Source organism: Chroicocephalus ridibundus, chromosome 3, assembly GCF_963924245.1.
Source record: "Chroicocephalus ridibundus chromosome 3, bChrRid1.1, whole genome shotgun sequence".
Taxonomy (NCBI): domain Eukaryota; kingdom Metazoa; phylum Chordata; class Aves; order Charadriiformes; family Laridae; genus Chroicocephalus; species Chroicocephalus ridibundus.
In genome coordinates this window covers 40,378,670-40,394,730 of record NC_086286.1, presented here as the reverse complement: position 1 = coordinate 40,394,730, position 16,061 = coordinate 40,378,670, and the positions used below count along the sequence as shown (strand labels likewise).

The 16,061-nt window shown below is 44.5% G+C and overlaps 1 protein-coding gene across 1 annotated transcript in view; it reads right to left on the bottom strand.

The window, feature by feature from the left end:
* Positions 1–16,061, bottom strand: part of LOC134512955 (protein ELYS-like) — a 19,805-nt gene extending 3,744 nt beyond the window's left edge. Inside the window, exons 1-16 of the mRNA XM_063328883.1 lie at positions 15,941–16,061; positions 14,968–15,221; positions 13,092–13,272; positions 12,076–12,283; positions 11,243–11,359; positions 10,193–10,277; positions 8,415–8,562; positions 7,632–7,764; positions 7,363–7,544; positions 6,920–6,981; positions 5,958–6,086; positions 2,610–2,700; positions 2,432–2,521; positions 2,129–2,269; positions 1,257–1,361; positions 392–485 (exon numbers count right to left, since the gene is read on the bottom strand). Of these exons, the coding sequence (XP_063184953.1) occupies positions 392–485; positions 1,257–1,361; positions 2,129–2,269; positions 2,432–2,521; positions 2,610–2,700; positions 5,958–6,086; positions 6,920–6,981; positions 7,363–7,544; positions 7,632–7,764; positions 8,415–8,562; positions 10,193–10,277; positions 11,243–11,359; positions 12,076–12,283; positions 13,092–13,272; positions 14,968–15,221; positions 15,941–16,061 (2,141 nt within the window). The remainder of the gene's footprint in view (positions 1–391; positions 486–1,256; positions 1,362–2,128; positions 2,270–2,431; positions 2,522–2,609; positions 2,701–5,957; positions 6,087–6,919; positions 6,982–7,362; positions 7,545–7,631; positions 7,765–8,414; positions 8,563–10,192; positions 10,278–11,242; positions 11,360–12,075; positions 12,284–13,091; positions 13,273–14,967; positions 15,222–15,940) is intronic.

Sequence of the window (16,061 nt, the reverse complement as noted above, 5' to 3'; positions counted from 1 at the left end):
TACTTGTGAGAAGGGGACTTAGGCCAATACAGTTATGACCCTCTATTGGTCATGTGGTCATAATCGGTCATATGGTCATATGGAGGTGACTGATCCTGCCCTAATCACATGGCCTTTTTCAGTAGTCAGAAATTATACACATTAGCCAATGAATAAAATAGACTCCCGGAAAATGATGATACCAACCAGTGGTACTAAGCAGAGGTAGATAGCAACGTTTTAACACAGGAAAGTAACCTCTCTGTTCAACAGAACACACGTGTCACTGAAGTCAAGAGTATTGCTGGCAGCGGCATTACGCATAGCCCATGCAACTGTTGAGATAAAAGCCATTCCCTTCCACTTCTGAATTTGCCGTGGAAGTGTTCTAGAGTCTTCCTCTAGCTCTTACCTTGATAAACGCTCAAGTTTCTGTCGCTGACCAGTATAGTAGCTCTCAATCAGAGGATAATTGTAGAAAGGTCTCGACAAACGCGTATCATCATCTACAGGCAACAAAGTAGAAGCAAGTTAAAGCAGTCATATCACACTTGTAAACGAAAATTTTTGCCTAAAGAGACAGAAGATCGTACAAGCCAAACATCAAGAAGCCTCCAACTCTGAAAGAAGCCAATCCTCTTCCTGCCTTTGCTAAAAGAGCTCTAAGAGACAAGACTCAATTCCTTCTTGCCCCATGTGCCGTTTCAAGGTTACAGTTCACGCAGCATTCACAACATGTAGGGTAAGCTGAAGTCCACTATAAAAAAAACCACCCAGTTCTCAAAGGGAATGGTTTCTAAACATGCCGCGTGAGCATCTGTGAGACAATTAAGGCTGACAATGGAATTTCTAATCCATCCAACTAAAGAAGGATTTCCAAGGTGTACTTTCTCCTCAAGCAACTGATAGAAAGTTCAAAACATGCAGGTAATGCTCTCACTGTAAAAACAAGCATTCCGGTACTTGTTGTTTAATAGTACTTTGTTTAAAATCTCAAGTAGTTCAAGCTGTGGACACAAGCAGCGCCGTGACATCAGGGGTCCATTGCTATTCTTAAAATCCACCCAGGAAAGAAACTGCCTGCCTCATTCTACGCCGTGTACTTGACAACCCAGCAAAATCTCAACTTCACCCACAGAACTTCAGCACACCCTGCCACTGAACCAGCACGACTTCTTCCTGACGAAACCGTTACAAAAACATGGCTAAGCATGCGTTCGTGGGAGTCACTCACTGGATGGTCGCCTTGTTACAAACGTATGACAGGTCACGCTTACCTAAACCCTCTGGAAGGAGACCGGATCGACAGAACCAGATGACCACTCGTGCATACAAAGAAATGAGGCCGGTTACCGCTTGCTTATTTGTCACGTCTGCAAAACCTGAACAAAGGCAGGAGATGATTAGCGTTATGCAATTCTGTTCATTTTCACAAAACTCCCTTCATCCTACTAAACCAAAAGTATAAAAATAACACAGCAGAAATCTTTGTCTTTGCGTTTTTCATGCTGTATCGCTTTCTTATTTGAAGAAAAAAACCACTATCACCACCAAAACAAAAAGCAACCCCTATAAAGAACTAAACTCACTAAAGGCTAAAATAAAAAAAAAAAACCAAAGCCTGAACTACTAAATGCACGCAGGAATAAGACATCTGTTTCTCACGTAGCAGAGATTCTTCTGACAGCAAAGGGATATTCTTTTCTTTTCTCAATAGGCCAAGAACGATTTCTAAGAGAAAAAGCTGTAGAAACTCAAGTAACTTACTTTGCATGTTACTCGTTTACGCTTCCTTCGTATTGTTTAGCAATTTGCAACACGGTGTCTGCATGCAACTAGAACTTGCTAGCTAAGAACTCAAAGGAATAATTTTCAGCAATACCACATTCGGTTGCTGTAATTTCAGCCCAGTTGCCTACAAAGCTTCTCTCTGAATGTAGCCTCCCCCACCCCCTTGCATGAGCTCCACCATAAACTGTTGCCCTGAACTCCATGCGTGTTTTGTGGTGGTCCCAAGCGCTCAGCTTTAAGCCCCTTCTCCCAGCTAAATGTGACTGTCTTCCAATCCTCAGAAACAACAAAAGCCCATGTTGCCACAATTCCAAATCTTAATAAAACATACCAAAGATTTTGTAGCACTACTACAAACCTTTTTCAGTAAGCTCTTGTGCTTCTGTGAGAAAACAGTTTAAGACCGTGCTAAGGTTGCTCAAAAGCAACTGGCAGCGCTGGAGAGACCGTAATGTCTGGGCGTCAATGAAGTTGCAAGAGCCATCAAACAGCGGAACACCTTTTCAAGAATAAATATTAAATCGTTAGCCGACAGAGCAATTCCAGAGTTTCAAGGCGCACTTCAAGGACCGCGTGCAATATCCTATAGCGGCGTATTACTGAGGAAGCTCAATCAGAAAGAACGACTTTAGGTTTGCGGAATGACTACACTAGTACTCACAGATTTGGTCAAATTCTTCCTTTGTAGAGATCACTTGGTTCCATGTCCACTCAAGAACAAACCGTAAATTACCAGCAGAACTCGGCTGCTCTTTAAACAAAGAGAACAAAAAAGAAATGAATCAACAGGCTCCAACTCAAAGAGGTACCACGTAAAAAAACAACGTTCCAAGTATTACCTTCAGATATCCAATGTTTAATGCATCCAGTCAGAAGTCCCACAGAACCTGTCTGGACAGCAGCTGACAATACTGCTTCCAGCTGCTCCTCCTAAACGTAACAGACAAACTCAAATGAGAATCTTACCTACTTGCACCATGTGAACCATCAACAGTAAATGTTTCTTTCTAACTGTATACTCATTCAGACATCACAAAGTCAATCAGGACACAGGCCAGGAATGCCACGTCCTTTCTCTTAATTCCAGCCACAGGCTGGACTGCTCACTGCTCTGAGGAACACATTAACACACTTCTCCTCTGACATTTCAACTTACTGCAGCCTAATTCTAATCTTTCTTCGCATGCCTCTGCATTACAGTCTTCACGTACTGAGTTCCAACTATTTTCAGAAACATCCTCTGCTATCACCTGTTACGCATTCTGTGCATGTAGGTTTGCCATTGGAGTGCACGAAGGGGGCAGAACAAATACACTGTTTGCTTGGAAACACTTGAAACTACAGCCAAGCAGTTTTCTAGACTGTGAAGACATGAAGCAGGTCTCATACCCAAAAACACTGTTAGAATTTTCAGTCAGCCAGAAAATTAAGTTATAAGTCAGCCAGAAAAGGAAGGTCAAAAAAAGCGTACCCCCTCCACGAGCAGCGCTGGCAAATTGGTAACAATGCCCAGTGACTGGAAAAAGGGAAACACTGCACCCATTTTTAAAAATGGTAGAAAGGAGGACCCTGGGAACTACCGACCTGTCAGCCTCACTTCTGTGCCTTGGAAGATCGTGGAACAGATCTTCCTAGAAGCTATGCCAAGGCACACGGAGGACAGGGATGTGATTTGAGGCAGCCAGCACGGCTTCACCAGGGGCAAGTCCTGCCTGACCACCCTACTGGCCTTCTATGATGGAGTGACTACACCAGTGGACAAGGGAAGAGCTACGGGTTCGTTTACCTGGACTTCTGTAAGGCCTTTGACATGGTCCCCCACAACATCCTTCCCTCTAAATTGGAGAGACAGGGATCTAATGGGTGGACTGTTTGGTGGCTGAGGAATTGGTTGGATGGTGGCATCCAGAGGGTAGTGGTCAATGGCTGCATGTCCAGATGGAGATCAGTAACAAGTGGTGTCCCTCAAGGATCCAGATTGGAACCAGTACTGTTTAGGATCTCCATCGGTGACATGGACAGTGGGATCAAGTGCACCCTCAACAAGTTTGCAGATGACAGCAAGCTCAGTGGTGCGGCTGATATGCCTGGAGGATGGGATGCCATCCAGAGGGACCTGGACAAGCTCGAGAAGTAGGCCTGTGTGAAGCTCATGAGGTTCAACAAGGCCAAGTGCACCTTGGGCAACCCCCAGTATCAATACAGGCTGGGGGATGAAGGGATTGAGAACAGCCTCGAGGAGAAGGACTTGGGGGTACCGGTGGATGAAAAGCTGGACGTGTCTCAACGTGCAGCACAGAAGGCCCACCATATCCTGGGCTGCATCCAAAGAAGTGCAGCCAGCAGGTCGAGGCAGGTGACTGTGCCCCTCGGAGGGCTGGAGCACCTCTCCTATGAGGACAGGCTGAGAGAATTCGGGTTGTTCAACCTGGAGAAGAAAAAGCTCCGAGAAGACTTTATTAGGGGTTTCAGTAGTTAGAAGGCGGTTACGAGAAAGATGGGGACAAACTTTTTTGCAGGGCCTGTTGCGATAGGACACAGGGGTAACGGCTTTAAACTAAAAGAGGATAGATTCAGTCTAGATATACAGAAGACATTTTTTACAATGAGGGTGGTGAAACACTGGAAGAGGTTGCCAGGAGAGGTGGTAGATGTGCCATCCCTGGAAACATTCAAGGTCAGGCTGGATGGGGCACTGAGCAACCTGATCTAGGTGAAGACGTCCCTGCTCACCGCAGGAGAGGTTGACTACATGATCTTTTAAGGTCCCTTCCAACCCAAACGATTCTATGAATTTTCTGAAATAACAGAAAAGAAGTGAAACATTTCCATTCTAATAGGTTTAAATTTTAGGCTCTTCAAATACTGGATTATAATGTGGTGCTAATCCTTTAGAAGAATAATCCACAGGTATGCACAGACGCGCGATATTAAGTAGTAGCTTGTCTCAGCTGGAGTTCTCATACTTCTTTCAGATGAAAGGATCCCTCAGAAAACTTTATTTTGTTGTGGGGGGTGATGAGGGGAGGGGAGATTTGTTTGGTTTTTTAAACACACTGAAAAGTATCTTTCCCTTCCAGGCAAAATCATGACATTCAAAGCGATTTCTACACATTAGAAGACACATGAGATGTTTCCACCTTTTCTGAATACTGGTTTCAGGCAAGGAAACACACCAAATACTGCTCACAGTGGCAAACAAAACTGCAAAGCAAGCTTCTTGACCCTACTTCTGAAATTTGTCTTCCTAACACTCACAGGAAATCCCTGCTCAAACGCATAACAAGCCTGATGTAGAATCCAGGAGGCAGGAAGATGAGGGCAGCGGGAAGGCTGCTCTCCCCTTCCTGCTGATGGCTCCACTGCATGATGACCAGCTGGCTGATCCTTTCGCTTAGACCCTGCCGGGGGGAAGAAGATGGGCTGCTCATCACAAAGGCTCCATCTCTCACGGAACTCTTCAAATGACAGAGAAAGGTTGATGCAAATGGAAAACCTATGGCAGGGGGAGTGAAGTCACTGTGGTGGCATAAAGCACAGAGAAGGTAGCGAGTGTCATGAGATAAAGGTGATTAAGGTGTTGCAGCTGCAAGAGGGCAGTCTCAGAGCAGCAAATTGGGCTACTGCAGCACAAGGCAGAGGCTACAGAGGTGGAGATCCGCCCGGAGAGGATGCAGAAAAGCCTACCGATGAAGGGAAAACGAGGGCAAGCCGTGAAGAAATTGCCAGGGAGAGCTGACAGCAGTAATCCTTTACCACAGCCCACTTCCTTGGAAGCAAATGATCACGTACAGTGACAGTGCAGCAAGCCGACGTCTGCAAGAGCTCGCATCCCAGGGAGACGCCCCCATCGTCGGCTACTGCACTGAACCACTGCTTTGAGAATCTGACAGGGATGGGGGTTGCTCTGGGGGACACATGCGTTATGTTGGGCATGACCAGCACTGACTGCACGCTTCCTTGTGCGCATCTGTGTGTGGCACCGAATTAAGAGAGGGGTCTCTAAAGACAGATCTCTTAGGGCTGTTCCCGGTCAAAGTCGCTACTTTGGATCTAAGGATACGGTTACTTCTGCTAGCTCAGGTCAACACCTGTATTTCAAATTGGAGTATCGTGTCTTGTAGCCCCTCCAGCCCTGTCAGACCAGATGGATGTATTTCCCCCTTGATTCCCTCATAGGCACTCACCTGACTCAAACTGGATGGCTGGACATCAACTGGTCTTGGAGACCGCAAGCCAGCTACAAGACACCTATTGTAGCTCTCCTGAATGGCTTCCCATATTGAAGGGCCAGATTTCTTCAAAAAATTCAAGGTCTGAAACATCAATCGAAAACCACAGATTAAGACAGCATTGTTATTCCGTCACTACGCTTCTGGATAACCTCTAAAAGGAAGAATCTAAATGTTCACTGACACCGTCAGACAGCCTGAACCACTAAGATGCTTTAGGTTAGCAATCTGCGTAATTAAGTCTTTTCTACCTTCTCTGTCTATACACAGGCCTTGCTCTTTCCCTCAACACTGACACAAAATACATTCTATATAAGCTCAGCTAACATGCAACTTCACGCTTTGGAAGATCCTTTCTATGCCTGTTCGTATGGAAGCCGATTCATGTTGGAAACATTTAGTGAGCTGAAACTTCACTCAAAATTATCTGTCACAATCTGTGCCGTGGCTCAGAAGTTATAATTTGGCCGAGTTTGGGAGAAAACAAAATTTTCACTCCTCAAACAGTTATGTCATTTTTCATTTTCTCCATTCCCTCCTTTTTCCAAGAGAATCAGGGATCGAAACTCTAACTCAAGACTATGCAGGCAGTTCGACTGAGGGGCAATAAAGAAGTAACACCTTTCCCCGCCTTTTACAGTGGTTTTGTTCTTGCTCCTGGAGCAACGTTGCATTCCTTTCTAGACGTTCAATCCCCGATCGTGCTTCAAGAGGAGACAACGGCAGTTGTACAGTCCCAAGAGGGGACCTAAAACATTACCATTTGCATACAACTGGCGACAGGACACAATTGCAACTATGGGTGTGGATGGGCAGGATGAGCATGAAACGGTCCCTAACACGGAAAGCAGTGCAACAGAAAACTTAGGAAAGCTACATCTCCTGCCACTCGCAATAAAGATACAGTAAAAGATCACCTCCTTCTGGAAGCCGGTGCAAGTCATGTGAACGACTCCGGAGGTCAGCAAGCACGTACCATCTGCAGAAACAGGGAACGTTTGACAACCTTCCGTACTCTCACAGTTATGGCATGACCAGTTTACATTTTTTACACACCGGTATCTAGAAACATATAACTGAGTGCTTTGAGCTTCAGTTCACAGTCATTTCAGGCTATAACCAGCACCACTTCACCGGCTACATTACAAAAGCACCAAAACTCAGCCGGCTGTCAGATATGTTCCACAATAGTAAATACCTTGTCAGTACAACGTGATCAGAGTTGGGTTTGGGGGGGACTGGGTGGTTTTTTGGTTTGGGTTGGGTTTTGAATGACAAACAATGACTGAACAAGAGAACCAATGAATGGCATTTGACCTCATTTTAAGCTTATCACTCTCAAAAGCAGTGAAATACCTACCAAAGTTATAGGTGCTTGGATTAAAAAACTGCTCAGGTGGTGGATAAGAAGGAGGAACTCCCCGACTTAGACTCCGCTCATGGACCAGAATATCCAAAAGGAGCTTCGGAGAAGTCACGCTCACTACAGTATCCAGCGACCACAGTGCAAAATAGGGGCACTCATGAGGGAATTCTTCCGGTCTTAAAGAAAACAAGCGCGTAAGCTAAATGCCGACATTCAAATGAATTATTGGCAGGCATATGGAAAACTACTGAAGAAAAATCTACCTTAGTGAATCTGGCATTTGAGCGTGATACCAGCGATTAATGTCAAATACACCCAGGTAAGTAGATGGTTTTCCCTGACCGTACGTATTCACTTGCCAACTGAAGACTGAGACACTGGTGTCAGGAGACGTGACTGTAAAAGACAAGACGTTGTTTCTGACTTGTAGAAAATACGATAGATCCGATAGTTTTAAAACACCACTTTCTATTTTGGCTTCATTCTGTTCTGTCACTCGTGAAACACAACACTTCCTAAGAGTGATTACAGTAATTACGGAATAGCAAACATCTCTGTGATAGGTTTCAGTCACACTGCCCCTTTTTCTTGTCCCCTCGTCCAGATCACTGGTCAAGATACTAAAGAGAAGTGGTCCCACTGCAGTGCCCTGGGGAACAGCACTTGTGACGGGCTACCATCTGGATGCAGATGCGGACATCGGTTTGAAGAAGGGAAAAAATTCTGGTAACATTCCTAAGCAATGGAGAGTTTGAACTTCTTGTTCAAAGATGGCAGCTGGAGGAGTAAAACGACTGACCATCATCATACAAACGGCCCCACCATACATCGCGACAGCATGTCAGCAAGCATAAAATAAAACCCACTTTTTCCCTTAAAGAAGTCCCACATAACTTAAGCATCCATTTTTTCTTCGTAAATAATCCCAACAATCTAGTCTATGCAGATAGGCAAGACTTTCAGACTGTGGGGACAGAACAGCATTCGTTGCTTAGGTTCCAAAAGCACTTCTTTTAAAATCACCAAACACGGACATCAGAACAAACCTTCATTTACGCTATCCTCTCCGTCAACGTCGCTGCGGAATTTTTCGACGGTCTGGCAGCTGATTAATTTAGTACTCATCTGGCCTCTCAAGGGAAAGACTCCACCCGTGAGATCTAAACTGAACTTTTCGCCACAGTATTCCAAACCCTGGGGGAAAAAATCAGAGAAGAGAGCAAAGGTCATTCTAAGATAAAAACATACATTATGGCTAAATATGAAAGACAGTCTAACAGAATAGGCTTATTATACTGTGTATTTCACATGAGCCTATTTCTGATGGTAAATAGAAACTACGCCTGACATGCAAGAGAATGCAGTGTCAAATCGTAACGGGTAAGTTTGGCTGTAAAGGCTTTGCAGATCTAAACATGCTTTGCAGAATTCCTTGCAACATCAAGGTTTCTTTAAAAAACCTAAATATATCTCTACAAAGGGATATCTGAAATAGTGCAACACACATGCATGCAAAGCTCTTGGCTCTGCATCTTGACTACAGAACTCATGATGTTAGAGAAGTCCCAGCAAAAGAGCAGTAAGCCTTAACTGAAATACCGGCAAGGTAATACTGAACAGCAAGCAAAGCCCTTCTAAAACTAAAACACCCAATCCGGGTGCGCTGCTCCTCTAGAGCAACGTATGTTTCTGTCATAAAAACCCTGCACATCAACAAAGATAAGGAGATGGCATCCAGCACGCCATGAATCCCTGGAAGATCCTTCTACTTGGTCACCGTGATAGATAATGCATTTTAAAGAAATTTTTTCCAAACACCTAACCTCTATCTATGCAAAAGCAACAGTGCCAAATGAGGAAGCACCTTTCCTACACATAAGCAAAACACTCAAAAATCTAAACCAATCCAAAAAAAATCAAAAGGCACAGTCCCTACAAAAACCAGAGTACCACGATACAAGAGTCACCCCTGTTTCGTTCCATAGCTATTGAGAATATGCAAGAGAAAGTACAAAATCAGGAGGAAAGACTTGCTCTGAACTAAGATTACTGTCCCCTCAAAAAGATTTTGGAAGACTTCCAGGCGTACAACTGAATGGAATTACACATCTAACAGATGCGCCTTGTCTCTGTTAGCTATCTGAGATACAAGGATACCTCACATCTGTATTTTAAACGCATCCTCCTTGGAGCCAGATCTAACATTTAGGTACACTCTTCTGACCAAATTACATATTTTCCTGGCTTTAAGAGTAGATTGAATAGGTCACCCAGCCAAAAAGAAGAACGAGTTATCTTTACAGCTACTAAGTGTCAGGATCAACACTGAAGAGACACTGTAGGTGCATTTCATGTGAAAAGTCCGGCTGACAAAGCGCTAAGAGAAACCAAGAATATAAAACTGAAGATCAGCAAAGACTAGAGTACGACTGTATTTTAAGAAAGGGAGAGAGACAGAAGCTTATTCAAGTCCGAAGCTTGGTTAAACCAAGCGATTCAAGGCCCAGTCTTCTCTTCCTACATGCCATTCATTTGGTATTTCAGAATAATTTTATTTGCAAAAGCCGCTTCCTCTTCAGGAATTTCATTTATACGGGCTCTTTGCAGATGAATCTAGCTGGAACACACGACACTGCAGTATAAAATGGTACGCCTTCTTTCCAAAAGGTATGGACAAAGGCCGTGCCCAAGAAGACTCAGCAAAACATGATTATTTTTTCAGCCAGCTCTGAAGTTTGATGGTAAATCTCACCCCTGTAACTCAACTGATACTCCCTTAGAGAAAATTACTATTGTCTGCTTTTCCCACGCATGCACCTCTTACCTCATACATGACTTGTCCTGAGGCCACGCGTTTTCTGTCACCAAACGCTAACTGCAGCAGGTGTAAACTCACCACACCACCTTCACTGAAAAAGGGATAAATTATGAAATTTGGTTACAAAGCTGCTTTATAGTCCTCATCGTCGTGTTAGTAGACCTAGACGTTTTCTTAATAGCATGCTCCTGCTGAAAAGAACGCCACCTCTTCCCAAAACATGATCATCGGCCACATTTAGCCACTGAAACATGAAGGAGGGCGTTTGGACACTAACAGCTTCAGGGGCAAAAGCCAACCGTACAATTGGAAAGCTGTAATATGTTGTATGGACTAAGAATTGTTGGAAATAGTTCTTCACAATGAAGAGTTCTCCATCAAAACTGCTTTGAAGTCAAATTTTAAAAGACTGCCACTCTACCAACAGCTGAGCTGATGGAATCGCTTGCTGATGCAGACAGAGAGATCTCTCTGCCCTTCCCTTACCACCAAAGTTCCCCTCCCCCTCTTGCACACTCTGCACCCTTCCAAGTCCGATTTGATTCAGCAGAACAGCAGGAACCCATTGGCTTTTCTGCTGAATCGTTTTCTGCCCGGGGAGCTGCACTGGCTCACCAAGGCTCCACAGACTGCTGACGCTGGCACAAGGCCATCGGCAATACTGTCACCGCCGCCTTTAGGGGCGGCAGGCTGTTGTGTGGGCACGTCTGGTGTTCTAGATCTGCAGCCTCAACTGCTCCTAGTGGTATTTTAATACCACGGTGTGACTATCAAACAAATGATGAAGCGGTCATCGAGGAACAAAAGCAAACCATTTGAGAATGCGAGCAGAAGAATATGGCCACTGTTGCTTTGCCTTCTGACAGAAGGCAGGAACTAGTAGGTCCCTCTTCACGTCTGGTAAATCCTGTAAAAATTGCATTCTAAGTTTAACACCTTCCGTACCGGAAAGAATCGCAGACACACAACAAATACACATGTTCAACTGTATGGGAACAAATATCCTTAAAAAAAAAAGAATTAATTCAGTGGCTGATAGTTAAAGTTTTTATTCACCTTTCCTGCGTAGACTGAACAGCCCACAAGTAGCAACAATTGCGAGGATCATTCTCAGGCTCTTGAAAAGTGACAGCATAGACAGGAATCCTCCCTCCTTCAAGTTGAGCGTGGTGCCTACAGGTTTAGGGGAAAAAAAACGCAAAACGAAAAAGAAAACAAAAGGTGAGCCTAGTGGCCCAAACACAGGTAGGTTCTCGTTTCTTGGACTACGTCAAGCATTGTTCTTCCTGACTTCTGAACCTTATTTGTACCTCCACACTCTACTCTTGCCACCTAATTATTCCTCCACTGTCTATTTATGCATCCAACAGCTTCTGGGGAGTCAGTGCAGATCTGCTGAAGGGAATCCCAACCAGAAGTTAGCCAAATATCTCAGGTGAGATTGCTCTTTCGGCCAAAGCTGACATGCAGGAAAGAATACATTTTTCAGGCACAGGTCAGCTATTGAGTTTTCATGTCTCACTAGTTTCACCCTGGACACTTTAGAGAATATCGGCACCAAAATCACATCACTGACATACTTCAGCCTTTCAATGGATGCCCCAGTTGCAGTAACCGGTTCTGAAAACCCCAGGAAGCATGCTTCCCACAATTCCTCAATCCACAGGCACAATAAGGAAAACAATCCTAGTCCACTGGGGAGAAGGCGGACCACTTGATCCAGGTATGACTGAAAAGTTATGTCAGAAGAGGATTTCTGAACGTGCCAAGATTATACTCATACTCATGTCAGTCCCTGAAAAAGTTCTCTTTACATCCACATGCTTCCTTAAGCAACAAATCGAGAGCCCCACACCTCCAGGCATGGCCAAGTGTAAAGGCCTACTTACTCTCTCTTCAAAGTTTTCATATTCCAGAGCGACAGGTAGCCATCCGAGAAACCCACAACGAGCTGGTTGCTTCTGCTTATGTAGCACAGGGCTGATACTGCTGTTCCGGAAGCATTTTGTAGTTGAAAACAGAGACACCTCCATTTGCTGGTCACAGTTTCTCTTCTTTGTGCAACTTCAGCAGGATTTTTAGTGACAACTTCTAGATCTACACACACAAAACCAAGCAATAAATGAATACGTTATGCCATTTAGGCTGCATTTTAGGCACTGATGTGACAACCCCTATCATCTAATGCTACCGTGCCAGGCAAAATAGCCATTTATGCAACACTTTTTTTTGCCATTTCCATTATGTATGTCTTTGAACAACATAAGAACTCTCGGATCAGACAAGTATTCTCACTCACGTTTGAAAGCTAGGTAAAAACGCAACCTTAATAACGTAACCAAATTCTTCCTGGACTCTGAAAAGCAGGAGTTTGGGCCTCGTGATGAAATTTGAAGTGGCACCTCGTGTTTGAAGTGGCACCAATTGCTGAAGCTGCTGTTGTAATAGCCAAAACGGTGTATGCAATCTGAGTACACCTATTCGAGATTTCATTCATCCAAATGCATGGGTGTTGGTAAGTGGGGTTTATTTTAAAAAACAAGCCCAAAATTTGCCCCAAGTCAATTAACACAAGCAGAAGAGCATTCCCGGGAAACAGGGCTCCTCCAACACAACTTCCTACCAGGCGGCCGCACCGGCTCACGTGGCAAAATTCCTACACCTCTCTGGCAAGAATCATAGTGGCACAGGGATCTTGGTGGGAGGGGGCATTTACAACACTGCGAGGAGCAGTCAGACACTCCCAGGTTTAATCAGGTCAGGACTATACGATGTCAAACTGCCACCTGTAACCAGTCGTCAGAAATGTCTGACACAAGGGTCTTCAAAGTGGGATGCATACTGTTTCGTTAGAAGACAGAAGTTTTCTTGCGTTTAAATTCATGTGGAAAAACTGCAGGCTTACCCAATGCTTCGATATCATTCTGAGTGCAGGAGCAATCATCCAAACTAAGGTCAACCAGAAGCAGATGGCCAGCATCTGTAGCCACTGCTGCCACCCCAAAGAGCCATCGCAGACTCTGATGGAGGTGCTGAGTGCTCACGCTGGGTCCTCCGTGATTCGCTATGGGTTCTATAGCGGTTACCTACAGGAAAACTACAAGTTACTATTTGAGCTCTTTGACAAGCTCAATAGAAAAAGTAAATACAGGAGCATCAAAGCATTGTTTGCAATTAGATCAAGAAAAGAGACAAAGACAAAAAAGCCCCGTACAAAAACCTGTTACTGCCTTCCATTTACTAGATTTCCTGCGGGTAAGTGACTTAACTTCAACTTACATGGGGCATTCTATTAGTACAGCTTAGCAATTTCCATTTCCTACTTCGCAGTAATTAACTGGAGGAAAACACAGAAAATCAGTTATACGCAAGAAACTTTATCGTATTCAAGGGGCTTAAGACAGACAAACACAACTACATCGAGGTCTCCCACCGCTCACAGCCCACCAGCACCGCGATACAGTCTATGCCTTCTTTGACAAACGGGCGTTAGGATAAATCAGGGCTCGAGAGTCAGACGAGGCAGCGGCCAAGTTGCATGGGAGACACACCATTTCCATGGGAGCGAAACGTATTTAGAAAGCGTTGAAGGGAGAGACCAGCTTAGTAAAATTCACACTAGTCCGCATTTAGAAGAAAAGTAACAACCACATAAAGGAAAAGAAGCTTTAAATGCACACCAGCGCTTTCACGAATGTTGAGAAAAATGTTAAAAGCCAGCCTAAAGCAGCAGCTTCTCAGATAAAAAGGTGACTCCACCTAAAGGAGGAAGCGCACACTGCTCTTTCACGTGCCCAGCAGTCTGCACGCAACTGTCTCACAAGGCGAAGACAGACCTTTCAGCACACGTTGCAGCACATCCCAGGACAACACTGACTGCTAGAGCAGAGACACGAGCACACAAAGACTCCTGCGCTAAAGCTGCACGTATTTCTCTCTCTCAGTCACCCCAATACGAATGCTTACTACTAGTCATCACACTGTAGCATTACAAACAAACAAAACTCCACCTGTATTCTAGCAAGTCAAACCAAAGCAGCTGATGGAAAGCTGGCTAAGAAGTTAGTTAGTTAGTTGTTGCAGATTCTAAGATGATAAAAATGAATCTTGATGTTCTATTGACTGCCACCGATTCTTGTTTACATTAAGATAATGAGGCTAGGGGACACACATCATTTGAGTTTCTGGGTTACAGAAGACAGAAAACATCAGCAACATTACACCAGTGTGTCCCATCTACACAAACACACTAGTCAGAGAGCAGAGATTCAAGGACTGCAGGCTGAAAGGTGACCTCCCAACAATCTGTCAGATAACTCACTAGAGGCTCTTTTTTCCTCTCCTAAGTCAACAGAAAAATGTGTTCTCCTCAGCCTGCTTGCTAGGCTGAGATTCAAGGCAATGTGTCGAAGTCATTTACAGCACAACTATGGAATTCTGAGCCATTTTAAAGACGGTATTTCTGATGGAAATCAAGCAATTAGGGCCAAAAAAAGGTGCTTTTCAATGCCTTTTTGCGGAAGGAGAGAATCAGGTAACTGTGCTCTACAATAAAACCAGAAAACTTGTTTTACTCTCAGTAAACTCCAACAATAATGGCACATTAAGCCCAAGATTTTACAGCAACACCGTCTTGACTGGATACTCTCAAGTGACAGGATGTTAACGCGCGATAGAAAAAATACCTCCTACAAAGAGACGCTCCAAAGCTTGTCCTAAAACAGGCCTACGCAGCACCTAACAACATCAAAGCTTCGTTTCTCCAATTAAAAAGTACCTACCCTCCCGGGAAGAACAACTGCTTTAACCACTCTTGAGAGTCCAAGGTCGTACAGACAGAGAACGCTTCCCTCTGCGTCTTCCAACCCAACCAGCAGTCCAGTTCTCTTCTCCCAGGAAAACTCCTTCACCACACAAACAGTGGGAGGCTGTTCATTGACTCCACTGAAACGGTACGCAGAGAGCCGCTCTCCTGTCACACAGTTCACCACCTCAAGGTGAGGACCACGTGCCAACCACGCCAGGCCGTTTCTCCCTGTGAGAGAAAAGAAAGAGGACTGAAGCAAATGTCCAACGGAAGACTGAAAACAGCTGAAAAAAAATCACAGTGCCTGCCCCTTTCCTTCAATAAACGTACCTAGCAGAGGAAGACCGACCTACCTCATTCTAGTCAATGATTCAAAATCACCCGTTGAAATCCCCAAGCAATCCCTCCTAAAATTAACCACCTTGTTATTTTGCATTTGTACTTGTCATTCCCGCACCGAAGAATCTGGGTTGTTTGGGATAAAGATGACAAGGTCCTGATCGACAGCCTTTATACCATATTCGCCTTGGTTTTGCTAGAAATGATCTAAACGCATATGGGAATACAAGTCTTAGAGCGTAGAGGAAGAATCGAAGGCATTTTGTTTCACTGAACTACTGCCAGCCCAAAGGAAGTATGAGCTCAATTCCTGCATTTACACTCAGGTAGATAGATTCCACCTGGTCTTAACAGAAGCCTAGACCTCCAGATAGGCACCCAGCTCTACTGTCACATCACCTGGAAAGTCCACTTCAAAGTTTAACTATACTCACGTTTTAATATTAGCATTTGTCATCGCTGAAGCACCCTTTTTGTTCTCTCTCTCTAAACAGGATGCCTCTTAACAGCACCAACCTGACACAGCTGATACGATGACCTGAGGCTTCAGGTAGCCTCCAGGCAAGAACAGCTTTGTACCGAGACCAAATTTAAAGGAAAATGCTCACCTCCAGAAAACCTCCCGCACAGCACAGAGCCGAGGGTTCCCTCATCTTCCCCAAGTGCCTGAAGAGTCACCTCTGGAAACTGCAGCAGACTGCTCGTTACCTCAGCTGTTAGGTCTTGCAT